We start from the raw sequence: 12,475 nt of genomic DNA, 5'->3' as shown, positions 1-12,475 counted from the left end.
TGCCTACTTTGTGCATATGTATGTATTCATGCAAACTTAAGAACGTCTGGATGAGGTGAAGGTAAAGAGTGCAGCTGCAGCTCTAACTGCTCGGCTGGCATCTTCGGTTTATGGCTGTCAGACTGGCTTCCGTCTGGCAGCGGTAATATGAAGAGACTTCATACAAAACCTCGCATCTTTTAATGTACCTGTGAGAGGACAAATTAGAAATTAGGACTCAAGTTCAGGGTCACGAAGCCGAGTTTATTTGTCCGTTTCTCAAGGCCAGCGCGCAGGTAGTGCTTCTATGACATGCCTTAAACCATGCAATGCTTCAGCCTCTGCTGCTGGGGCTGGTTTTAGCACAAGTGCTAGAAAGAACTCGGGGGCCCTATATTGCATCCTGCCGTTGCGACATTGCCGCCTCATATAGCTGCAAACCTGTGTCCTTCGTGTTTCCAGTGTTATTCCATTTTAGTGTGCTGCTGATAAATGGTTATTGGATGTATAGAGGCTCTGGTGTCAGACAGATGCTGCTGGTGCAAAGTAGATGAGATTTCTTAAGCAGCTGCATTTCACCAAACTTGAGGAGAGGGGCAAACTCAAAAAAAGGCAGGCTGCCAAGCAAGCATCTACCAGAGGTAATCTGGGTAGGATTTTGAGATGGGAAACTTCTTTTATAGGTCTACTTGGACTTTCCAGGCTTAATAAAAATCTGTGTAAACATTTCTGCTAGATGAAGATTTAAAGTGGTATTTCATAGATTGTGTTAAATACTGTCAGTGATTCCCATAAATATATTGCATTTGCCATGTGGTATTTGCATAACCACTAGCATCCGCCAAACACATTTTGCCAAAATTAATTTATTTCAGAACTTCCTGGTATATTTCAGGATGTTTTAGTTTCAGTAAATCCAGGACTTAAAACCAAGGTCTGCTGTGAGCCTTTAAAAGATTTGTTAGCTGGGAGTGAAGCTCTGCAATTGCATGTGAGATGAGTCTTTGTACACTAAACCACTACTTTGTAGGCTTTTCTAGAGCTGTAAGAAGAATTATTTTTATTTTTTTTTTACTTAGACACCAAAACTAATACCATATCCTGTTACAGAAATGCATGCCTTTGTAAGCTGTGATCAATCTACTTCAGCAAATGTACTGAGAGAAATGACCTTCCAGACTGGTCTATTTTAGACTTTCAGTAATCTGGAAGACTTTGATCTCCAGTGCTAAAGGCCTCACATCAGTGTGGTGCTCGACCCAGCAGCCTTGATCAGGATTTGCTTTGCAGTTCACAAAGCTTGATCAGCCAGAGGCATCATTGCATAAAAATGTGAGATGCTCCATTTCCCAGGTGCTGAGCACATTCCCCAGCCCAGAGAAGCAACCTGAGTGCCAGGGTCGCAGCACAGAGTGCTCGATGTCCACTAATTTTAATTGAAATGATTCATAATAAATAGGTGAGAGATTCACTATGTGAGTATGATCATTACCCCTTATCACTACTGTCTGCTTAGGGCTTCTCTGTTTATCAGGCTGAATTATTTTGAGAAATTAAACTGCAGTCTCCATACTATCCATTAGCTGGAACTCTATTTGCATACAGCACTTGGGTTTTGGCAATCAAAAAGAGGAAGATTCTGCACAGCAAGCTGTCTGCCAAAAAAAGATCCTCCGTGTAGTGCTTAAGACTGTGTAGGAATAGGAATGGTAAAATAAGATGGGGAGCAAATTAAATATCCATTAGAACAAGGATGTGCCTAGCACTGAATAGGCTGTGCTTTGGCCTTGTGTTTAGGGTTAATCTCATCTGTAAATCTTTGTGGCTTTTGTTAAAACACACAACTGGTAGTAAAGAAATTTGTCCTAGCATTCCAACTAAAACAGTGGCAGGCCAGGTAATCAGGAGATGTGTGATGGATTTATTTGGACCCATTTTATAGGCATCATTACAAAATAGTGGCAACAAAACTTTAGAGATGGCCACTTAATCATTTACCTATTTTATCATAATGCAATAGATACCTCTAGATGCCAGTATGAATATAAAAATATAATTTGAAATCAGGAGTAAGTACCTGTATTAGTGAGACTTTATCATGCCTGGAATCTTAAATTTAAGGCCTAATCCTGCTCTACCTGAATGCAGGGAGAGTTTTACTTCAGATTTAGCTGGTAACATATCAGGAACTATCATGACAAAGCTAATTTAAACTTGCTGGACTGTTTTAAAGGTATAATCTAGAATTCCTGCTATATTAAACAGCAGAATCTGGACCTTTTACAAACCACTGTCTGCAGAAAAGGGAAAATTTCAACTTGAGAATAAGCCAAAGAACCAAGGAAAAAGTATACTGAGGAGCAAAGCTGCTACTGTATCTATGCGAGTTGTAGAATTCCTCAGGGGATCTATGTCTCTATAGATATTTTACGAGGAGAGGAAAAGCATGTTCAGGACTTGAGTATGTGCTTTATGGACAAACCGCACAGCTATTGGACATTAAGCAGAGATAGTTGTTTTGTATAAAGGCACTTAGAGTTTACAGTTTCAGATTGTAAATGATACCTGACTTATCCAGGCCTGTGCCAAGTCAGAACCTTCTGGGAGATGTTTCGGGGGGAATAAATACCCTCAGCAGAGGCACAGCTCCGTGCAGCACGTCAGCTCTGCCGCGCCTGTTTCCAGAGAGCGACCCTCAGCTGCAAGTATTCAGAGCGCCCAAATATGATCTGCTGCCTGTGTCTCCCTGCTGCAAAAGCCTCATGTTTCACTTCGCACTTGGAGCTTGTGAGACCTTGCTGTGCTTGGAGCAATCGTGTTTGTCCCTCTGGGCAGGAGAGTTCAGGAACCATAAAAGGGTATAGATGATGCTTCAACTGTTCGTGCTGCCTTACTGGCTTGTTGCCACTCAGTTTAGATGATTCCGTCATAATCTTGGAAGGAGCATGAAAGTTGTGTAATTAGAGCAATTTACTATATTTGACTTTAAATCTTGCTCTCCCCACCAAAGAGTCTTGAATTTATACCCTCCGTAGCCACTCAGGTGGATAGGGAACACCTAAACAGCATTTGCACAGGACATATCATGTCCTTGTATTAAACATCTCTAAATCTTCTTCCTCTGGGTATCTGATTTATCTGGAGGTGCAGAAATTGTTTCTCGTTTAGAAACTTGGAGAACGCTGTCAGTGAGAGGTACAAGCTCCATGTCAGAGCCACATATATGTATGTTTCTGCATAAGACTGGCTTGGATATGTGGCTTGGGTATGTAGCTTATTGCTTATCAGTTCTGTCACCACAATATCCAAGTGCTTCTCAGCTTCCAGTATTACAGATGCAAAGCAATGAAGTGACACTTCTCCCTACTATAGTCGCGAAAGTGATGTACAGAGATACTGAGACTCAGATTCATGTTCAAATATTTGTGGGTTAGTTAAAACAATTTTGTTTCAAAGCCAGACCTTATGTGATTTACCCCAAATCCAGAGATGCTCACATCAAAGTAAGGAACTGATGAGGGAATTTAAAGACATAAAGCAGTGCCCCAACCCCAAATATCCTCTCCACTGGAATACTTGAGCCACCAAGGTAGTTTTGAAAGTAAAGGCTGTGCAAACAGTACCCAGACTGCAATAAGCCTTCATGCAAATCCCCTTATATTTTGCATGCACAACACCATATTTTATTACTGTTTTAACTGACACTTCTAAGCCTTGCAAACTAGTAAGGGGAAAAACTAACTCATTTGAAAACAGCAGGGTAAGCTCTCTCTGCCCACCAGTAGGTACAGTTCCTCCACAACTTGCTGAGCTGCTGCCTCCTTCCAATGTTTAGTTTAGTGTATAGGGCTCATTTGGTGAATGTGATAACTGCTCCTGTAAAATTTAACAGATCTCCTGGCAAAGGTGAGAACGGCTAATGTAGGGCAAGTTCACTGCTAAGCACAGCATTTATCAGTGGCTTCTGGTGCTGGAAAGACGTGGGGCCGGAAGTGTGAATTCTCTGTAACTCTCATCAAAGTCACTGCAAGTGCCTTTGAAAGTCAGGGTCTAAGTTGTATTGGACAGCTGAAATCTTGAAATCTTCTTGCTGGAGCTCACTAGCTCCTTCTGACAACACTGGCTCAGCTGAAACACAGAATCCCTCCTTCTGCACTCCTCCACTTCTGGCTCTCTGGTGTCAGAGGTCCAAGTTGGACTGGAGAGAAACGGACAAGAAAAAGCCCAACTTTTCGATGCTCCTGGAAGGCCTCTGAAGGGTTAAAAAAAGTCACAGAAAAGGCTCAAGTAAAACAGCTTTATATTGAGAGCACCCTAAGTCCGCTGTCATCAGAGGGCTTACTGAATCATAGAATCATTTGTGTTGGAAAAGAGCTTTAAGATCATCAAGTCCAACCATAAACCTAATACTGCCAACATGTCCACCACTAAGCCATGTCCCTAAGTGTCACATCCATGCATCTTTTAAATACTTCCAGGGATGGTGACTCAACCACTTCCCTGGGCAGCCTGAATCTCCATGAAGCAAAGCTGACCCTGCCAGGACAATCCCTCGGTTCCAGAAACAGAGTAGAGGTTGTTCGTGATGCAGACAGATGCGTGGAAGAGCTCTGCTTGAGGACCTGGGGTTCAGTTTTGTGCTTCACGTATTTCTAAGGGGAAAGTAATTTAGTAAGTGCAAGCATAAAGGCATTCCAAGCGGCAGCTTTGATCCTGGTTCTTCAAACTTAGCTTAAACAGCCCTGATTTTCCTAATCACACCTGATCTCCAGCCACCCGTGTGAGTTGGGAAAGGGACTTTACCCCATGCTGTGGCTCATGACCTCGTTTGCCCAGGTGATGTCCTGCCTCCCGGCAGTCCGGCCCTTTTCGCTTGGGGCAGGAGCAGGGCTGGGACCCCGCTGTCCGCAGTAAGCCGATCCGCTTTCAGCTGTCCCCAGCCCTGGGCTGGAGCAAGGGGAGGGTGAAGGGGGAGGAATTCGTCTCCGCTAAAAATAGCGGCCGCGCAGCCCCGGTGGCTGCTGCCTCTCCCGGAGACCCCCGGGGCGGGAGTTACACTTGCCGCCGTGTTGCCTCTCCTGCTGTGGGGGCAGGATACGCGGAGGAGTGCCCAGAGGCCACGGGGAGGGCCGTGCCCTGGGCACACCGCCGTCCCTCGGGGAGCGCCCAGACCTGACGTTGTTCCCTGGTGATCTTGAAGAAGTCCACCGTGTCCCCCACTCCAAACAGGCCGCTTTGAGGGGGAAAGGGGGAGTTCGGCTGCCGCACCGAGGGGCTCCCCCAGGCACTTCGCGGCTCACCCTTCCCTGCACTTTATTTTCGGCGCTGCCGAGCAGGGCCAGGCTCCCAGGGGCACCGGCTGCATCGGGTTTCCCTCGCCCGCCCTCCGTGCGCGGCCCGCGGGGGGCAGAGGATGGGCGGCCGCGAACCGACCTCCCGGCCGCGGTCGTAGGGAGCTTTGTCCCCGCTGAGGAGGACGGGGCGGGGGGGTGGGTTTTGTCACACAGGTGAGAGAGCTTCGGTTGCTTGGGGGGCGGGGGTGGTCCCGTACTCCTCCTCGAGGGGGGGGTGGGCCCTGTCCCACACCCCCGGGGCAAAGCAGTAGGGCTGGGAGCGGGACGGAGCAGGCTCTGCGTGTCCCCCGGTTAAAAGGAGCCTGATGCCCCCCTTCGCCCCCCCCCCTCCCCCCCCCCCCGCAGCTCTTTGCGCTCCCGCGACGGCAGCAACAGGCTGGTGGGCTCGGCACCGGGCGATGCCGGTGGCCACAGCCCCGGGAGCAGAATCTCCCCTTTGGGGGGTGGGAGCGACTCCCCAAGAGGAGGGCAGGGCGGGTCTGTGTCACCCCCGTCCGCCGCTGGGGCACCGTCCCAGGGCTGGAGGGCAGCAGGGATGCGCGTTGCCCCTCCCTCCTCGGTACTGTTTCAAGAGGGCCAGGGCTGGGTGATGTGGAAGGAGATGCGCTGACCCGGGGAGGGGGCGGGCTGCAGGGGGCAGCTCTAGCTGCAGCCCTCCGTGCCGCTGGCGAGCGTAAACCTGCCGCTTCTTCTGCAGTGCCGGGGACTCGCGTCCTCCTCCTCCCATCCGCGGCTGCAGCTTTGCTGTTCCATCCCATTATTATTAGGGAGGATGCGAAGAGAAAAAAACAAAACCCAACACACCCAAGCAAACAACCGAAGCTTTCCCCCCGCCCCCCTAACTCACAGTACCCCCCCCCCCTCCCCCCCCCAGTCGGTGGGACTTCCAGGACCGGCTGCGCTTCCCTGGCCCTGGGGAGGAGAGGCAGAGCCGGGGAGGCGGGGGGAAGGAGGGGGCCGGGGCCAGGCAGACACAGGGAAAATCGCTTTTGTCTCCGGCACGGCGAGCGGCGTAGGGGCTCGGTGCTGCGGCTGCCGGAGCCCCCCGCTCACCGCCCCGCTCAGCTCCCGTAGGCACCGCGGCGGCGCCGCCGGGCTCCGAGGCACCGCGCTGGGGAGCGGGCAGCTCGCCGGCTCCTGATTTTTTTTTTTTTTTTGCCCCCCCCCCCCGCCCCCCTTCTCTTGGTGTTATTTCTCCCTTTTCGGCGTAGAGGATCCCCCACACGCACGCACGCTGCCCCCCGCCCGAGGTTTCTTTGGGTCCAGCCGGAATCCGTGACGCTCCCGGGGATTTTCCCACCCAAGCTGGGGTCTATGAGCGGGAAGGTGATCAAGCCCAAAGAAGAGAAAGATGCTTCCAAGGGTAAGGCAGGCGCAGCCGCTCCGATAAACGGCATGTTCCCCGGCCCGACCGCGGACAGCCCGACCTTACTGGGCGGGGGGAGGGGGGGGAACCGCTCCGGTGAAAGTCCGTAGCCCGGGGAACCCCGGGCACGGGTGGGGGAATCGGTGCGGGGCGCTTCACCGGCACCCCGGCACGGGGAGGGGTAGGGAGGCTCAATGCGGCACCGGCGAAAGTAATTTCCCCCCCTCCCCCCCGCCCTTCTCCGCCGGGGGGAGCAGGTTCTACTGCCGCGGGCCGGGCGGGTGCTCGGCGCTGCGGGCGGCCCCGGCCGAGGCGTGCCGGGGCGGCGGAGCCGGGAGCCATCGCCATGGAGACGCCGAGCCGGGGTACCGCCAGTGCCGAGAGGGCGGGGGTTTGCATGCGGCCCCCCCAGCTTGGGGCTGGGCACGGGGGGCTGCCCCAACCCGGCTCGCCCCCAGTCGGGGCAGCCGGGAGCATGCAGGGGGCGGGGTGCCCTCTCCGGGGGTGCATGCTTGGGGGGGGGGGGTGGGGTGCATGCAGGGGGTCCCTCTCCGGGGGTGCATGCCGGGGGGGGGGCGGCGTGCCCTGCTGCGGGGTGCATGCACAGGTGGTTCTGCCCCGCGCTCTGCCGGGCTGCGCATCCCCCGCGCAGCTCGCTCTGCGGCGTTACTCCGCTCGGGGCTGTACGAGTGCGTTCGCTGAGTAGCCGGTGTGTGTGCGCTGGGGAGCTCTCCAGTAAGTTGGGGTTTTTCCTGTGTATTTGTAGATGCATCGGTGTATCTTCTCAACCGTACATCGATGTGGTAGGCTGGTGCTGGTGGGATACCCAGGTGAAGGGTATGCCCTTGGCCTCCCTGAAAGAGGAAGAAACTGCTCCTTATTTACTAGTTTTACAAAACGTATCGGGCACTTTTCTACTTTTTTAGCAGCCTGAGAGGCCAAATCAAAACAATTAATCCTTTCTATTATTTTTTTTTTAAATCGTTTTGCTTTCTTGATTTTGAAAGTTTGTGCTTAACACCAGATTTTTGAGATCTTTTTTGTTTGGTTTGTTTTTATGGTCTTCCCCCCCCCCCCCCCCCAACTCTGTCTTTGCAATTCTAACTATGTTATGTCTTATGTTCAAAACCTTAGCGTCTTCATCAGATTTAAAAAAAAAAATTCATAACACCACTGTAAAGTTCACCGTTCAGAGGCATTGCAAAACCTTATAATTTCTAAATAAATTTTTTTGTCTTTACATTATTTTCTTTGATATTGAGTATTTTTTTTATGGTGGCCTTATTGACTAAAATGCTCTTTAAATAATTTATTAAGCAATGCAGAACAAAAGATTCCTGCTGGAGGAATTATTTTGCATGATTTAGAACAGTGCTATAATCCTACAGAAAAAGAATTTGCAATATTTGTACTGTACTTGCTTGAAAGCTTGTTTTTTAAATCAAACTCGCATATTCCATTTTGTGCAATGATTACAAGTTTGAATGACTTACTAACTTCATGTGTGAAATTGCCTGTGTATAGGTTTGGAGACATGTATTACAAAACACTTGGGCAAAGGCATTTGTATCTGCTGTTGGTGAGTCAGTAATGACTTAGATGTGCAAGGCTTTGATTCCCGTGGTGACAGTGTACCAGAAGGTGTATATTCTGAGAATCCCAAGAAAAGCAGTTGGTGCTGGTACTCTGCTTCCAGGAGACACTGCTATGCTCTTTGAGCTTGTATAAAAACTTTCTCTGTTATCACAAAGAGGCAGTTTTAGATACAGCAGGAGGAGCCAGTACATGTATAAGGTGGTTTGGTACTGCTGTAGAAAAGTGACTGATGGTTATGGTCTGTGAAATATGCTTTTAAAAAGGGTCCAGGTACAGTGGTAAGGAGGTTGTATTTACCAGTTAACGTATAGGCTGTATGGCCTTCTTTAGCATCTTGTGTCATAGACTGAAATAGGAAATGTTTTTTCCTCTGAACCACCTGTAATTTTGGTGATTGTATTATTAATCTTAATGGAAATGTTTAATTTGCATCTAGCCATAGTAACAACAGGCTGGGGTTTTTTGTTTGTTTGGTTTTAATACAATGAAACAGTAGTTTGTCTAGAAAGGATGGGATACCATTTCCTGCATATTTCTGCAGCTGTACTGTGGCACCAGGTATACTTCAGTCTTGACAGAAGCCTGTATGTTTTTGAGTTAGTTAACTAGTCTTTCAAAGAACAATGTAATCAGGTTTCGTATGAGAGTAGCTTATTGTGGTGATATGTTCATGTACCCGACATCCTGTAAGATATATGATGTAATTTTAATACCTGCTGTAAATGCAGGTGTCCCAGTGCTGTATTTGCATAATAAATGTGGAGTACTTTGTGAGCCAGAATAGCATCAGCCTTTCTTCTGAAGCTTTCTTGTGCACTACAGGGTTGTGCATGAGATGAAACTTTGCTGTAATTCTCTCCAGAACTTGGGAAGGGCCATATTCAGCCCTAATGTAAGGAGCTGCTTTGTGTAAGTTGCTGAATGACACTTTCTACAACCAGCTTTTTGGGGTGGGTCTTTGCAGAAAAGCCTGATGTTTACAGAACCTTGAAAGGCCATGGATTTTGGTAGGAATCGGCATGATCCAGGGCAAGTAGTTACTGTCTTGCAATGGGTATTTTCAGCTAAATTACCCTCTCTTGTAAAACCTGTGGTGGTCTGAGTGGAGTTGCACGGATGTAGCAGAAGTATCAAAGTAGTATTTTTTTTTCACATCTTTTCTTAAGCCAAAGAGGAAGGTAACTGCTTGCTTCAGCGTCTGTTTGCCCTACTTATGAGTCGTGCCTAGAAAACCCAGTGATGACTGTTTTGCTCAAAATTTGGCTGCTTTTAAAATGGGCTGTGGATGTTTGAGAATTAACTATCCAGATCTAAATAAAGCTGGTGGATTAACATGATGAAGTCAGGGATGTGCACCTTTACATTCTGCAAGAAGCTTCATTAACTGTGAATATATGTGTATAAGATTATGATATTGATTATTTTTGGTTTTGTTTGTTTTAACTGTGTGAGTGTTAGAGAACTGTAGGATACTGTAAGCCCAGGTAGCCTCCAAGCTGCCTCACAAAAGTAGATTGACAGCACTGCTGCTCCAGAGTGGAGTCTGTTAGTGGCAGCAAGCACCTTGTTTCGGAGAGCAGCCTTGTCCCAGCTGTGTTGGTGGTTTCAAGCATGGAGCAGGTTCTCGTGTCTCTTCTCACTTTGCACTCTCTTTGGGGTTAGCAGGAGCACAAGGATCTGGGTAACAACAGCTCAGCATCCTGCAGTGGTAGTCTGATGGCTGGTAACAGCTCTTCTTCAATGGAAGTTGGTTATGTGCTCAAGAAATACCCCTAGGTCCATTTCCACTGGCAGCAGTGCAGTTCCCACCAGTCGGATTCTTTTCCTGCCATGTAGCTGGTGTATGGAGAGCCACATGTGAGGCGGGACAGGTGACATTCCCTGGTTCTCCCTCAAAAAGCTTTTGCTTTGCACCTTGAGAACAGTGTATCCAGTGTCCTCAGTGAGCCTTGGGGTTGTATCAACACAACCTATTTTGAATGTAATATTTGTTAATCTTTTATTTGAAGGAGAGGCATGGGGCAGTAGGAGAATGTAGGGCATTAGAAAGTGAGCTGAGACCTGCTGAAATCCTTGTACTTTGGATCTGGGCCTTAAAGAGCTCGTGCTGTCTGGTATTACAGCCAAACTCTTTCCAGAGGCTGCTTTGAAATTTGTGTGGCTCCTCCACAGAAAGTCAAGAGATGGAGTAGAGTATCTGAAATTAAATCCAAGGAATGGATTCATCTGCATTTGTTTTTCTTTTTACTGGTTGAATTATGTATCGTTGCCTTCCCCATCGAGGCAGACGCGGGGGGGGGTCTCTTCCTGTCACTGTGCTCTCACTGCAAGAAACTTTGATAGCTTTGCCCAGGAGTCTGATAACGTCAGCCATAAGCAGTGAGAAAACACAGAGTATATTTTATTCTCGAGAACACAAAATAGGAGGTGTATTTTTGAAGCTGATAGCTTCTAATCTGAGAAGAGCATATTGAACTAGTGACAGTAAGGGTGAAGACTTTGGGAGTATAGGTGCTGTTCTAATTTAGTGACAGCAGAAAACAAAGCGCTTAAAGAAAGCACTTGGCAGGAAAAATAGAAGTCAGAATTTTGAGGTATCTATTACTGCTTTTCCTGGCTTTATGGGAGTATAGTATAATGCAGCTTATGATTGAAAGGTCTGAAGAAAAGCTGACAAAAATAAAAAGCTGATCTCAACAGTTATATTTCTATAGTACTGAATAATGAGAAAGTGACTTAACTTCAGGGACTGAAGAAGAGCAACAAAGGCAACATGTAAGCTGACCATGTCTTGGTCTGAGTCCACTGAATCAAAATTAGCAGCAAGTGCAGACCCATGTGAGAAGGGAGGAGGGAGCACGTTACTAGCACCCTTATTGCTGCTTGGCCAGCTCAGGTGGGAGGCAGGGCATTTCTTTGTCTTTTTATCAGCAGTTTGGGTGCCAATTCTTTTGCATCCCAGACAAAAAGCCCCACCAAACTGCAGTTTAACATAGGAACTCGAGTCTCTGTTCAGGCAGATGTTTGCCAGCAGTAGATTTGGTCTCGTTGTGGTCAGTTGGTGCTATTGACTTACTCATCAGAACTTGTGTTTGTATCATAAATGTTTAATGATGCTAAAGAATGAGTGGTTAAACTCAGTGCTTTTATTTTGTTCAGTTCACACTGGAAATCTCTGTGTCTCCTGTCTGAAATTTGAGATTGCAGACCCACTTTGAATAGATGCCCGCATCGCCCACTGGAAAGTGACAGCCAAAATCTGAGGCATGACCCACCTCATCCTGCATATTAATGCTGCAGGTTACAATAGCTACTCAGCTCTTGGCTGAGGTCCTGATCCATTCAAAATTCCCATTGACACCAGTGGGAGTTCTCTGTGTCTGCCTGTGGCGTTGCCTCTGATTAGTGGGTGGTTGTTAACGTGCCCATGCTTGGAATATTTACAGTAACTACCTCCTGTTATGACTCATTATCTGTGACTGGTTTTGATTCCACAAACTACAGTAACTCTTTATAAAAGAAACATCCTTCCCTCTCAATCCCAAGATGGTGATCCCTGACATCTGTTGGTAAAACACCAGCAATTAAAAAAAAAAAAAAAATGGAAGTGGCCTTTCAAATCACGATGCCAGCACATCAGGCCTATGCTGTGTAATGGTTTTCAGTGTTAGCTGAAGAAATCCCCAGTAAGGCAGTATTTTCAGGAACAAGCTTTAAACTCTGGGGTTTCTGATACTGTTGGTTCTTATAAGGCTGCTGTATGAAGCAAAGAACTTGTGTTGTATGGAACGTAGGAAAAAATAGTCGTCCTTTTTTGCTTCTAGAGGAAAACTTAATAGGTGCTTCTTGGCGGATGCCAAATCTTGTCTTCAAAGGAAAAACTCCCAGGCAGATGAAGCCTGGGAGATGAGTAGCCCCACAGAGCATGGCAGGGGGCTTCAAAGGGGTGAGTGGTGGCATCCACAGCAGATGCATAAGAATTTGTGTGGCTCAGGCTTCTGGCATCTCTGGTCCGTGGCCACCCACAACATGCTGGTGACTTGTCATTAAATGCATTTGTGCCACTTACTGTGATTTCCTGGAAGGGACTGGTCTTACCCCTATGCTTTGGGAACTGCAGTGTAGTCCTGGGTCAAATGGATGTTAATTTTCTTTCTCTGATTCTCATTGTCTGTTATTG

At 47.8% G+C, this 12,475-nt stretch overlaps 1 protein-coding gene across 1 annotated transcript in view; it reads left to right on the top strand.

Annotated features, from left to right (window-relative positions):
• Positions 1–6,195: 6,195 nt before the first annotated feature.
• The window catches only part of FGF13 (fibroblast growth factor 13), a 254,323-nt gene continuing 248,043 nt past the window's right edge, over positions 6,196–12,475 (top strand). The window contains exon 1 of the mRNA XM_086469797.1: positions 6,196–6,696. Coding sequence (XP_086325923.1) covers positions 6,648–6,696 — 49 coding nt within the window. The 5' untranslated portion in view covers positions 6,196–6,647. The remainder of the gene's footprint in view (positions 6,697–12,475) is intronic.

Source organism: Leptosomus discolor, chromosome 9 (genome assembly GCF_034619465.1).
Source record: "Leptosomus discolor isolate bLepDis1 chromosome 9, bLepDis1.hap2, whole genome shotgun sequence".
Classification (NCBI taxonomy): Eukaryota; Metazoa; Chordata; class Aves; order Leptosomiformes; family Leptosomidae; genus Leptosomus; species Leptosomus discolor.
The sequence above is the reverse complement of the archived record's forward strand: the minus strand, read 5'-3'. Positions and strand labels throughout refer to the sequence as shown.